The sequence below is a fragment of the Siniperca chuatsi genome, linkage group LG2 (assembly GCF_020085105.1).
Source record: "Siniperca chuatsi isolate FFG_IHB_CAS linkage group LG2, ASM2008510v1, whole genome shotgun sequence".
Lineage (NCBI taxonomy): Eukaryota > Metazoa > Chordata > Actinopteri > Centrarchiformes > Sinipercidae > Siniperca > Siniperca chuatsi.
Window position 1 is genome coordinate 7,497,334 of NC_058043.1, and position 14,769 is coordinate 7,512,102.

Sequence of the window (14,769 nt, forward strand, 5' to 3'; positions counted from 1 at the left end):
TGACGTAAAGGCGAGCTGCTGTAACAAAAGAGTTTCCCCTCTGGGATCAATAAAGTATTTCTGATTCTGATAATTAAGCAGTGTATTAAGTGTGTTGCTCACAGGTGTAAAGGCCTCAGTGTCCTTGTCACAAACTGGAGTCCACGAAAGACACAAGTTTTAACCTAAGATTTATTCAACTAAACTTAACTAGGATATGGAAATCAGCAATTGAAGCAGCATTGATGTGTGGCATATGTGCTGTGGATGTGTTGGATGGTGCAAAATGAAAAGAAGACAAAGCAGGGTGGATGAAGGCTAAAGAAAGAGACAGAATAAGCACATGGGCCAGCTGTTATAGCCTAGAGCACAAGTGAACTAGATCAACTGATGACCCTCCAACGTCAAGCCAATTTTCTGCTTAGGTTGGCTGGGAGTAAGTGCCTGTTGGATCGTCTAACAGTGTCTTTTTTTGTGTAAATTTCCAAACCAATATTCACGACCACTTTGTGCAGTGATTGACCGGGTATGTGGAGGTGGTTTAAACATTTCTCTCCCCCTTCTTCACACAACTACTTCTATAGTTCATGGAGTGCAACACCATGAATTTCTTCAAAGATAAACTGTCTCAAAGTGTGTGCCGTTAGCCCCATTTGAACAATTCATGGCGTTGAGACTACAAAGACCCACAAAAGACAGAGTTGTTGGAGATGGATAAGGAAGGCAGTGGTATGCAGCCTGGAGGAGGCTATGGATGTTTAGAGATTCAGAACAGGTAGAAACACACTGCAGAACGCATTAAAATAGTTTGTTCTAAACATAATAAGACCATAACTCCGCTGTAATTCTTCTACATCTCCTGTAGGATGTAGGAGTTAGTGTGTCTCTGCAGTGTGTGTGTTACCTGCAGGTCCAGCAGAATCCAGTCTGTGTGTGTTGCCTGGTTGTCTGGTCTGGTTCTGATGAACTGGAACAATTTCAGCAAAACACAGGGGTCTAAAGGAAACAACAAAAAAATCAAACACTGCTGATGTTCAGCTGCAGTGAAGTCAGTTTATTCAAATCATGTGGAGCAGAAACTTCAACAATTGAGTGAATATGTGAAGCAAAATAAAGATAAAAAACATTACAACAAACATCAAAGAGTGATTACTTAGTATATAAGTGACATTAAATTACAGATGAGTTACTATAGTAACAGTGCTGTAGGAGAGGGCGGAGCCTCACCATGCTGAGCGCAGAGCTGCTGAGCTAGTGTCTGGTGGTCGGACATGGACGTGAGGACAGACACACACTCTGAAACTGTCTTCAACCTGCTGTCTGTGGACAAACACACACACACCACCTGCAACACACACTGCAACCTGAGAGAGAGAGAGAGAGAGAGAGAGAGAGAGAGAGAGAAATTTAGTAATTTGCACTTTCTCTGAATCTCTTTGTTTCTGGAATGTTGATCAGACTGAAGAAATAAATACGATACTGATAATGATATGCAAGAGTTTGAGATAACTACACATTGGCTGATATTCATCACTGGAAAAAGTTGTTCTGATTCTCATTTTCTTTTAAACATATCAGCAGTATATTTGCAGAAACGTCTACAAGTGATCTTCACGAAGTTCAGCTCTTCATATTTTATCAGTTATTTTTACTCTCCGTTACATCACCACAGTGACTGTAAACCACTGCAGGTAGTTTACAGTCAGATATTATATAACCACAGATTCAGTGGAAAAGTCATAAACCCACACACACACACCCTGCTCAGCCACTCCTCAACCTCCAGCACTATTCCTCCCAGGTGAGTGTTGCATCATGTGTGTGTGTAATCCTGTATACTTTATTATTTAATTGGAGGATTAAAAAAAAAGCATTCAAACAGTGTGTGGATGTGTGTTAAAGGGTGCATCAGAGTGGGCGAAGTTTCATGACGCCTTTCACTGCTTCCTGCAGTTCTTACAAATCAAAAAACTCAAACATTCTTCTTTTATTGGCATCAGTATGAAAATGTGGCATCAAATGACAGCTTCTAGACTAAACAAGTCTGTCAGTCTCTCTTAGTCTCTCTTCCTAATGTATGACCCAATTAGGTAAAACTTTACTTTAACTCCCCCGCTCACCATACAATTATATAGAGAAACTACTACTGTGACCTTTGACCTCCTGACTGCTGGTTGTTGGTAATGGTGCTGCTGAGGGAACTGATCTCTCTCTTTCTTGCAGATAACTGAATGTATGTAAAATAAAAACAGCCTTTAAATGTGTGTGTGTACCTGTCGGCGTGCGTGTCTGGCGTCCTCTCAATTAGGACACACAGGGTCTTCATTGCATTGAGGACAAGCTCCTCCATCTGTGAGCCACCGCCGCCGCTGCCGCCTAGCCCCGCTTCACAGAGCTGCAACACTGCCTGCAGCAAGGCATTCTGGGAGCACAGACCCACACCTGCAGCAGAGCTCTCAATCTAAGAGCAGAGGGAGGGAGGAGGATTTGTTTATGATTTTTCTTTTCTTTAAGGGGAAATTTAAGTGAAAAATCTCTGTCCAGGAGGGTTAAGATCAGGAAAGGACTAATTTTAAGCTCATCATGTTATTATGATAAACACAAACAATATGTAGTTTCATTTCACAAAGTTGATATTTCGATATCGCACCTCTCTACTGTAATGAATGTGAAGAGGGAAAGTTAATAAAGTACAATAAAGTTGAAAGTGGAAGAGTGTGTGTGTGTGTTTCTGTTTGTACCTTCTTGTCAGTAACTCCACTCTGACTCTCCTTTGACAACACGGCCTCCACCACCTGGGAGCATAAAAAGGTCAAAGGTCAGCACTGCAGATTCAGAAAATACTCAACAAGCAGATGATCATTAGCTCTGTAAACTGTACTTAAACACTTGAACATTACTAAGATGAATTCAGATAACACTTTATTGATCCTGGTGTATTCATGTTTTATTTTTCAGCTTGAAAACAATGCAACGACTTTCTCACAAGGTCAAACACTCAAAATTGTGTTTTTCTACACAACTAGTTTGGAGCCAATCACAGTCCAGTACACAACTTACAGAAGTGAGATGTGGAAACTTGAAACCGATAGTGCACGTTAACTGAGAAGGGACTTCTCAGTGAGGTAGAAGGCATCTTGTGTCTAGTGGTTTAACTTAAAATATTAACAATATTTGAATATTTATTGATTCTGGATTTTTCAATAAGGGAGAACATATTAAAAAAACATATCAGACACAAATTATTATTCAAAGCAGAGTATTATCATGTCTTAAAACATGTCTGGAGGGGATCTTTAAATGTGTTGGAGAACACTTTTCATTGGATTCCTGGAAATCCCGCAGTTTGTAAAATTCTGGGCTCTATTATCGTTGAGGTATACGGCGCAAACTGCAGCCCTGCACCTGCGAAGTGGTACTTTCCTGCAGAGGTTCTTTCCTCGCCTGTGTTGGTTTGGTATTTTAGTGACTTTTTTTGGAGGGAGAGTCGCAGTAGAGAGGGGTATGTCATTGTCAATCCAGTGACACACTGTGATCTTGAAGGCACAGTGAGGTGAGGTTGACCTGCGTCCTCACACATTACATTCTCTCACACCTTTATTTAGGAATCAGGGATGCACCGATATATTGCCGAACATTGGTATTGGCCGATATGTGTGGCTCTAGGGATAGCAATGTCTGACTGTTGTTCGGTCATGAGTGGGAGTATGCAAGTGTCCGCACATGTAAACAAAAATATAATGATACACTTGTAGTTGTTTAGCCAGTTAAATCGCTCATTGAGAGAAAATTAAGTAACACCAATGTCCAACACCCAAGTGTTAACCACAATTTCAACAAGGAAAGATACACTAATACTGGGTGGATAAAACCTAAATTAAAAAAGAAAAAGAAGCTACAGATGCAATAATGATGGAATTGCACAGTGTTGTAATTAATGAGTGAACATTTGATATCTCTCTGATTTGGACGTCTATATATCGGGATAAAATCTTGAGATGTATCGTCTGATTAGTAAGTTGTATGTCTGCTGGGTCATTACAGGTGCCTGTATTGTTACTGTTGTGTCATCACCTCGTCACTGTGGGCCAGCACCAGGTAGAGGAGCCTCAGAGCAGCCAAACCAGTGTCCTCCACACTGAAACCAGTCAAACCAGTGTCGTCGGGTCTCCCTAGCCCAGCAGCGGGATCAGCACAGCCTACTGGGAGCGAGCTTGCATCGGTAGAGTTTGAACCACCAGCAGAGGTGGAGCGGAGTGAGTCCAGAGCCTGACAGAGCCGAGACAGGTGAAGCTCCAACAGAGGGAGGAGGAGGACAGCTCCAGGACACGACCTACACACACACACACACACACACACACACACACACACACACACAAGAATTGCAAAATGTTGTGTTTACGTGAATGTTAGTTTTCCAAGCCAAACTAAATTGCTGTATTAATGGTTCTTAAACTTTTCTAAGTTCGATGTTTATTCCTTCAGTTTTTATGTGTATGATTTTTTTTTATATAAAAATGTAATTAATGAAAATGTCGCCTTGTTTTTTTTTTGTTTTTTGTTTTTTTAAATGGTGAAAAGTTTTGAAGAATGTACAGTATAAAAATGCAAATGCACAAATCTTGTGGCATCCTTGGCCTTAAGGCACCCACTGGATGGAACCACTGGTCTATATTATCTTGTTGTTTGTTTGTTTGTTGTCTGTTGTTGTTTTTAAGGTGCTACTTCTGTGTGAAGACAGTATTTCAAATATGGTGAAACATTAATTCTCAGTGGTGTACAGGCGTTATGGGCTGCATGTGCAGACTGATATATCAGTGAAAAATGTAGCATACAGTTTAAAGGGATTCTGTAAATCTTTGGTAATTATCTACATCAACACATGGCCTCATGATGGTGTTTTGCCATGTGGTCATTGAAGTGCTACATTGCAGTGTTACATCATTTGGCCACAAGAGGGCTCTGCTGGCCACAGAACTGTTCGGCTTCACCCGTGTTTTGTTGTTCTGGATTCTTCAGTAAGCAGCAGATATCAAAGATACTAAAGTTTCAGCAGAGCAGCTGTAGTATCTCAGTTAGACAGTCTACCTTTTGTTTCTGCTGCTGGATGCAGCTTCTGGTCGGCTCTGACTCAGCATGTTGAGTCCAGTTACAGCCAGACTCTGGACAGGACTTAGAGCAGCTCTGGGAACTCCGCCTCCACCGCCACTGACAGTGGCTGCAGCATCAGAGTGGAGCAGTAAATATGCTGACAGCCCGCTGAAATCACAACATACAAAACAAGACCACATCAGTTAGTCTTTATATAACAGTTCTGCTCCTTTGCACTTGAGCTATAATGGGTACTACTAGTAGTACTACAACCACCACTGCTCCTTCTACTGTTGTTGAAACTACTATCATTTCTACTACTCAAGTCTACTATCTACTCAAGTCTTCTATATTATATTAAAAGTTATTTTATATTAAAAGGTGGGGTGTGCAGTTCTGGAGAAATCCAATACCATGAGTTAGCTTAGCTAGGTTGTGGGTTAGCAAACTGTCCCTACAGTTGTTGCTAAGAAGCTAACAGCCAGATACACACAACTCTCCTGCTACTATAGCTAACATCACAACAACAGGAGATATTCGCTGAATTTGACAAAAAAACGTGTACTGGATTAGAATCGCATACCCCATCTTTAAAAGAGAATTTTTCCTAAAGATTTGGCGACACCATGTGGTGACTGAAGTGAGGTGGTTGCATTAAGTGACACTTTTAAGATACAGTAGATGCTAATGTGATCATAACACCATAACATCTGTTTAAATGTCTTGTGTTATTATTGTCCTACATGTATATGGATTTTTGCAAGTGATTGATGTAGACTTAAATGCAAGATTTCCAAAGGAAGTCTGGTGTGTTTGTTTTAGAAACAAACTCAAGGATCCTGTCTGTCTAAACACACGGTATGATGTGTTCACTCCTTAACTTTATTAAACCAGGGTGACTTTCAATGAGCATGTATCCTCTTTGTTTGATCTGTTGGCCACTGTGCTGCTTCACTGAAGTAGCTGGGGGTTAAATGCCTTGCTCAAGGGCACTTCAGTAGTGGTAATGAGGGAGGATTAATTAAGTGGTGCTTTTTCACTCCCTTACCCAGATTTATTCTGACACACCAGATATTAAATCAATATCCATTTCTCTCTGAAGTTACTGCTATAAACACCTTATACATATTACACTCCATTACCATCCATGTTGTCATGGTTACAGTGCAAGGAGTTTACCTGGATGTCAGGTGGATGTCAGTCAGACTCATAGACAGCAGGTGAGAGAGGCCGAGGCTGCTGGGAGACAGAGGCTGCTGCAGCAACAACCCAAGCAGGACGCTACCTGGAGGACAACACAGAACAGCACACAGAGGCTGTTGTGAGAGATAGATTTAAAACATTTTTTTTTTTTTTTTTTAAAGGTCAAAATCTGTGCAGCCGAGATATTCTGACTTTCAGTCCCTAGTATAGGCCAAGCTCCAAAAACACTCAATTCCATAATGCAACTGGATAGTGTCTTTCATTTGTTAATCCTGTATACTTGTAATGGATAAATAAATCAAATAAGAGTGGGCTAAGAGTCTAAAATCTTAATTATTTTAGCTGACTAACTAAAAATTACCTGTCAGGAAACCAAAGAGATTTTAATTTAACTGTGTTGCAGGTTATTTATTTCCATTAACCCTCTAATGAAGCAGCACTGCAAATGGACAGACAGACTGACTGACCTCGGTGCTGCAGGTGTGCAGGTCTGACGGACAGGAAGGGGTCTGGGCGAGACACTTCCTGTCTGTCACCAGATCTGCTGCTGGATGCCCCTCTGTCCCCACCGTCTCTCCGTGTCTTCAGCGGCGTCTTCCCCGGTGTCGTTCTGGATGGGACATGAGCTCCAAACGTCTCTTTGGTCATGAAACCATTCCCTGTTGGAGAGGAGGAGCTGCTGCCGGAGCTCCCATGATGCAACTGGGTGACACAGTTCAGCACTTTAGGACTGACAGGAGAGAGAAAGAGAGTACAGTTTATCAGATTAGAGATGAGCAGATGACAATCAATCATCCTGACTCGATGTGATAAGTCAATTTAAAAACACCCACTGGTGAGTCATACATGTTCATTCTGGAGTCACAGCTGCAACTGTTCCACTACAGTGTGACCTGGGACTCCCCCGACAAAATACCAGACATTTCCTTTAGTTCTTGTTTTACTTTTCTCAACTCCACAAACTCTCAGTAACTTTCACAAACTGTGACTGTCTGACTGACCCTGAGTCCAAGATGACGCCTTCAAATGTCTTGTTTCGTCCAAACCAACAGTTCAAAACCCAAAGATCAGTTTACAATGATATAAAACAGAGAAAAACAACATAAAACATTTAACTGATGAACTGAACTATTGATGACTGACCTGCTTCTAGTCAGTGGAGAGGCCGTCTTGTTTCTGTCTGAACTGTGCAGTTTGGTCTTTATCTCAATGATCTCTGCTTCTTTAAACTGCAGCTCTGACTGCAAAGACTGAACCTGAACATAGACAACATGTCATTATCAAGTTATTCTCAGGGTTATATACAGTATACTGTATGTGTGTTTTTCAGCCCCTCACCTTCTTGTTGAGCTCCTTCTCCCTGTCGCTCTGCTCTTTCTGTCTCTGAGTCTCCAGCAGAATCTGGTTTTCTTCTCTGGGCCTCCTTCTCCTGCTGAGCTCCTTTCAGAGAGTCTCTCAGGACCCGGATCTCCCCGCTCTTCAACACAATCTCCTCCTCCACCTCCTTCAGCTAATACCAAACACATTCACCAGGACATATTTATCCAGAGTCCGTTCTCAGCCGGTACAAGTCACTCCTAAATTTGATATTAAACCACATTGATAGTAAATCTCCTCTGCTTTGGAAGACCTCCCACTGCTCCCATCCTTAATATCTTTACATTTTTCTACTAGGACTGGGTATCAAACACTGAAAGCTGACAACACACTGTCTGGTCAGGTTCAGAAGTTTTAATATCAATATGCAAATTTTAATGTGCTGTGACGACTAAAAATACACTTTTGTCAATTATAGACTACAGTGTGACCTGTGACTCCCCCGACAAAATACCAGACATTTCCTTTAGGTCTTGTTTTACTTTTCTCAACTCCACAAACTCTCAGTAACTTTCACAAACTGTGACTGTCTGACTGACCCTGAGTCCAAGATGACGCCTTCAAATGTCTTGTTTCGTCCAAACCAACAGTTCAAAACCCAAAGATCAGTTTACAATGATATAAAACAGAGAAAAACAACATAAAACATTTAACTGATGAACTGAACTATTGATGACTGACCTGCTTTTGTCAATTATAGAGACTGGACACATAGCTATATATCTCTGGATAATGCATCAGATTTCAAGTATGTGTTTCAGGCAGTGTAAACATTATATAGCTTCAATAAAGACTTGGAACTATTTGATACAGAACATACTGTATATGTACCATCAGACAGTGTGGAATAAGATGATTTAACAACCTTAAATCTACTTAGGAGGAAACAAAAGGTATGTTAGGGGTGAACAAGGTAAGTGCACATTAATAAACATTGCCAAAAGGCTATTTTTCATTTGTAGTCCCAGGACAGATGTTACAAAGTCACCCTAAAGTAGAATATGAGATTAAAATTTTAAAAAGTTATCAAAATAGTTTATAAACATGCAGAGCAATATTAAGGGAAATTTATCGTATTAATAAAGATATATTAACAAATAATGTGAGAATTTAACATCAGTCTTATGTATATTGAACTGTCCTGTTTCGTTTATAATTTTTAACAAGTGCTTTGTTACTGGTTTGTGGCTTCTCAGAGATTTAAAGTCCCTTTACATACAAAAATTATAAAAACATGAAGTCACAGAAAATGCACTCTTCTGATTATGTAGTTTTGTTCACTGTGCTGATCCTCCAGTATGTTTTGAAACTGCTGCTTTTTCTATACCTGCCCTGCTGATCTTGTATCTGTTGGATGTTTTAAGTTTTATAGAGTGAGAAACCAGTGAGTCTCACCTTCCTCTTTAGCTCTGCATGCTGAGCCTCGAGCAGACTGTAGGGGTCTTCTCTGTCTGACCCAAACTGCAGCCGCTTGTTACCTGAACACACAAAACAACAGAGCTTTTTCATTAACTTTTTTTTTTTAGCTGTTTGGCCTTCACTTTGACATCTGCTCATTAAAGGACACTGCAGTGGTTCTGCAGGTTTTAACACAGGAGTATAGGTATATCAATACATCTTGGTACAGTGTACAAAAATGCATAAGTTCCCCAGCTGAGAAAAAGTGTGTTTACTGTGACAACACACAGCAACTGATTAGACAAACCGATTTACAAACTTACCAGATACTCGCTCAGTTTTTCTTATTTTTCTGCGAACTCTCCTGTCAGATCCGGTCAGTATTTTCTCTACATTTCTGGATTCATACGACTCACTAATTTTCATTCAAGGTGAAAAATTGTCACTTTCAACAAAAGAAGTCTACATTCAGGTGTGGATTTTCTTCTGTTTGCCTCTTTCACATCTTGATTGCAATTAAAATGTGCACGTTTCAAACGCAGATTGGCTCTTGGTCACATACAGAGGAACAGACTCTCTGTACCAGACGAAGAGCCAAAGCACTGTACTTGTCTTAATGTGATAAAGAAGAAATTTAACAGGATCAGATGAGATGGAATTCACAGTTACAATATTTTGGACTCAGCACCTTGACAGATAAATTTGCATGTGTTCTCACACTGATTGTTTAAATCACTGTACATTTGGCACATTTGATGCCAGTAGAGGAATAAATAAGTAATTTTCTACTCTTATGGTTTATTTTCACTGCTGCTTTAGTCTACAACAGTAACATTACTTTGACAAAAAACTGACTGTGAAAGATTATGTGACAGTCACTGTTTATTATGCAGATAGATTTTCATAGAAATTAAGTGAAATCAATGGCTAAAAACTGATAAATAATTTGGAAAATGATCAGCAGGAATTTAAAGGACAGATGATAATGCAGGTAGTTAGTGGGATGAAATCTAAATCCACCAGGTTTGGTCCATTAAATATAAACATATATTCACAACCCCCCCAAACTGTATGTAGCTCTGAACTCACAGAGAGGCTCTCTGCTTGGTATCCCAGCATTCCCTCTGTTGCTGATGCTGAACCCAAACGTGTTCTCTCTGCTCTGATTGGTTGTGGCTCTGCTCACAGATTTGCTCTGCCCTGCAGACAGCGGCCAGGCGGACCCGCGGGCCAGCTCCATCGGTTTGGTTCCTGGTTTAGACCCAAGCCCAGATGCAGCGGCTGAGGTGATGGCCTGCGAGGCGATGACATCAATCTCATCCAAGTCGTCCTGGGTGAAGTACTCGTCATCTCCAAATGGGTCATCAACGTCCACTGCTGTTGCTACATCCTGGTTCAGGCCTCGGAGGCGCTTGGTGGGGGGGAAGTTCATGCTGTGGGGGAGGAAGAGGAAAGAGACAGGCAGGTTAACCAGCTGAAAACAACTACTGGCCTACAATGTTGTTGTTGTAGCATCAGAGCCTGTATTTATCAAACGTTTAAGAGTAGGAAATTGGTTCTACCTGGCCAGAAATTCACAGAGTGGTGCAACTTTGGTCCTATGAGGTGTAACTCCAAAACCTTAAAGTACAACCAAAATTGCACGACTCTGATAAGTTTTGGTCAGTTAGCACTGATTTTCTACTCGCTTGATAAATACAGGCCTCTGGCCAGTATCCATAAAACCACTCAAGAGTAAAAGTCTTAATTTTATCAAAATTGTAAGTACATAATTGTGCTCATATTCTTTGGATTAAGAGTAAGTGTCATGCACGCTCATAAATGTTAAGACTTGCCCTCACACATTATTTCAGAGAAATGCAGAGGTCTCTTAAGTCAGATAGGGAATGACTAGCAGGTGGCAACATTACAGCACAGAAAGACACACTTTCTCCATCTTTTGGAAATGTATAAGATGATAAAAAGTCACAATATTCACACAACATAAAGATTAAATCGGTCAATTCATAACATGATGGATTCAGCATGAATACAATCAAATCCTCACACGTTACTGTGATGTTCACACTAACCATATCTAGACATTTTTAGAAAACGTTTTGAATAAGAAAACAAACGAAAAATGAACCTGATTCTAAATATATAAACCTGCCAGTACAAACTTTTAAGGAAATGTTTAATTTTTAGGTCGACAATTAAGAACATATTTGATTCACATACAAACATTTTATGGCACCTCCACAGATGGTTATCACTTCATATGATTTATAGTTTCTTCTTTAACTCATTTAAGAGAGCTTCTTTAAACAAAGCTCATCAGTCCTACTTTCTGCTTAGAATTGTTGACTTCTAATTAATTTTTTGATTCTTCAGACCGTTTCTGGTACATTTTAAAACATACTGGTACTTAACTTTATTCTACTGACTGGTGCTGATGATTGATTATCCATCAGCAGCAAGATTTTCATAGTGAAACCAGTGGCTACTGCCTGGAAGGGAGGGACGCAATCTTAACACTGATGATGAGTTTAATAGATGCTCAGCAGGAATGAAAACATAACAGCTATTTGATTTGTAGTTTGTAAATTAAAAAGGGGTACAACAGCGATGTCGTCCTATTCAGACTAAAGTGACGGACTGTTCGTTTCTCTGTGAAGTAAAAATTATAAACAAGTTATTAGTTAACTAGGGTGTCTAGTTCCTCCGGGTTTCCTGTGTTACCTTGTCTGCCGGTGGTGCTGCTGTCGGTCCTGTTAGCTGTTAGCTAAAAAGATAACGCTAAATAACTAGCTGTGACTCCAATAGCAGGTTGGCCCACTAAGCTAACACAGCTCACTCCGTCACGACAGTGTTTAAATGTCAGTTAACACTTCATGAAAAAGACCTTAGAGGTGTCTGATAATGGCGTTCCTTCAGACTGTGCCTCAGCACTTGATTAACCGGTGAAATGGGTCAAACGGTTAGCCAGCAGCTAAACAACAAGAAGTTAAAATTGTCAAGATAAAATGTTGCTCAGCCCGCTCCGGTGCTGATATTCTGACCAATCAGAGCGCTGCTCTGACAGTCCGACCAATCATAGGCGCCCATGCGCTGGACTGGTTGCTGTACAGGCCCCTGTTCAAGACAAACTGTACTAAACGCACAATGAAAAAGGGCTTTAAAGGAATAGTTCGACATTTTGGGAAATGTTTTTGCCGAGAGTTAGATGATAAGCTTGATATCACTCTCATGTCTGTACCGTAAATAATAGGCTACAGTCAGCTGCTGGTTATTTTAGCTTAGCAAAAACTGGAAACAGGGGGAAAGACCTTTGCACAGAGCCAGGCCAGCTAACAAAAACCGCTTGGCAGCATCTCTAAAGCCCACTAAGTAATACATTATATCTTGTTTATTCCATACAAGAGAAAAAATGACATGTTGTGGTTTTACAGGGGATTATGTGCGGGTCTATACTAAAGACGCTGCAGAGAAACAGTTTTTCAACTTTTGTTCTGGCTTTCTATGCTCCTTTCAAACGAAGCCAGTCAGATGGCTTATGAGACTTCCAACACGCACATCTGAGTTATCTTCTTACAGTGAGATGAATTTACTCGTGGAACAGAATTAGGAGAAACAAGGAGACATTGTAATAGTGGCTGACACAAATGCCCCCCCGAGGTTCCTGGGTTACAGCCCGTGTCGTAGACACTAAACCAGACTACAGAGGGTTGGTGAGAAGTGTAAAACTTCAGACAAGAACAAGTATGCTTGAGCGGCCAAATGTGTCTGCTGGTTCCTGCACCTGTGGAAGACTGAAGAAAAGTCATACATACTCACACTCACCCTCAGATATGACATGACACTACATGAAATTAAAGTTCCAGTGTGTAACATTTAGGAGGAGCTATTGGAAGAAATTGAATATAATATGTATAAGAATGTTTTCATTAGTGTGTAATCACCTGAAAATAAGAATAGTTGTGTTTTTTATTACTTTAGAATAAGCCGTTTTTATCTACAGAGGGAGCGGGTCCCCTTCCACGGAGGCTGCCATGTTGCACCGCCATGTTTCTACAGTAACCCAGAATGGACAAACCAAACACAAGCGGTATTTAAATGGTTGCAAACTGCAATGTCACCACTAGATGCCACTAAATCCTACACACTGGACCTTTATGTGAAAAATGTAAAGTTCATTTTTGAAAGAGCATTTAATTCATTTGGCTCCTGTTTTTCAGTTTGTATAGTTTATTTAGCACCATGCTCATAACAACAGGGTCCAGTTATGTTGGATATTTTTGGCTGTAGTTTACTGGCTGTGACTGATGCCAGCCAATGACGTAGCATACATGCAAGTGCGGCAAGATGTTAACTGAACCAGGTGTGCTACAAAGGAAAGAGACGCTGCAGAGAAACAGTTTTTCATCTTTTGTTCTGGTTTTCTATGCTCCTTTCAAACTAAACCAGTCAGACGCCTTACAAGACACACGCTCTTAAGTTTGTTGTTTTCATACTTGAAAAAAATTCATACTGAATTCATGTGAAAAATTTTCTTTAACCTACGTTAAACAAGTTTGACTTGAACTTGATGTATAAGGATGCCATAGATATAGGCCTACACATTTGCTTACCATGTCAAACATTCATTCACCTCATCTGTACAACAAGGACTAAAAGTAAATTCATCTCACTGTAAAAAGATAACTCAAATGTGCGTGTTGGAAGTCTCGTAAGGCGTCTGACTGGCTTCGTTTGAAAGGAGCATAGAAAGCCAGAACAAGATTGATACAACTCTCATGTCTGTACGGTAAATGTGAAGCCAATGCCAACAGCTGGCTAACTTAGTTAAGTACAAAAATTGGAAACAAGGGGAAACAGCTAGCCCAGCCAGCACCTCAAGCTCATCAATTAACACATATCTCATTTGTTTAAACTATAACAGTTTAAACAATCATTTGCCCTACCCAACCGCCAGTCCACTGTTGCATTTTTTATTATGCTGGGACAGAGGGTCCTAAAAGAATTTGAGTATGTACTTACTCTTTTAATTGCTCTGAGCTCATAGTAAAAACATAAGGTGAGTCAGATAAGTTTTATCAGCCCCTCTCTTCTCTCATCTGGATTACGGCAGCTGGACAGTCAGACGACACTGTTTAGAGAGATTTTAGTGAGGAAGTCAAACTGAAACTGTAAAGGGGGGGAGGGCGTCCCTGTTGGAAATTACCATGGATGGATTTTTTTTTTTAAAGAAGAAAGGAAATTAATTTATCGCGCCCTTGTAACACCCGCCACGTTGGTAATCTGACATTAGCTGCCACAGTTTTCATCTAAATCTTAGTTCAAAGGCTGGTGAAGGTTAATATGAATCCCTCACTCTCTTCATACAGAAGCTTCTTGTGGCTTCTCAGCAACAGCAAGTGTGCTTTCCATTTTTAGACACAGACAGGTCTGTGTGTCGCAGCTGAGGCTCTACAGTGTGTGTTCATGTGTGTGTAACTCTGACACACACTCACTCTCTCTCTTTCCGCCTCCGTACTTCAGTATAGAAATGGCAGAGCTCAGCGGCAGGCATCCAGCTGCACCCATCATCATCAGCAAGTCACACACACACGACCATCACTAACATCTGCACTGCCATAGTATCACCGGTATTAACAGTATTCTTCACCGTGGCAGGTCTCCTCTGCACAGATTCAGCTCTTCACATCTTAAAAAGATAATTTAATGAATGAGCAATGCGAC

At 40.6% G+C, this 14,769-nt stretch overlaps 1 protein-coding gene across 1 annotated transcript in view; it reads right to left on the reverse strand.

Annotated features, from left to right (window-relative positions):
* LOC122883340 (ATR interacting protein) overlaps positions 1-14,769 on the reverse strand; it is a 57,067-nt gene that overhangs the window by 3,206 nt on the left and 39,092 nt on the right. Inside the window, 13 exon segments of the mRNA XM_044211875.1 lie at positions 884-975; positions 1,207-1,343; positions 2,253-2,440; positions 2,721-2,774; positions 4,054-4,312; positions 5,068-5,238; positions 6,250-6,355; positions 6,741-7,003; positions 7,417-7,529; positions 7,612-7,683; positions 7,685-7,783; positions 9,046-9,128; positions 10,138-10,481. Coding sequence (XP_044067810.1) covers positions 884-975; positions 1,207-1,343; positions 2,253-2,440; positions 2,721-2,774; positions 4,054-4,312; positions 5,068-5,238; positions 6,250-6,355; positions 6,741-7,003; positions 7,417-7,529; positions 7,612-7,683; positions 7,685-7,783; positions 9,046-9,128; positions 10,138-10,481 — 1,981 coding nt within the window.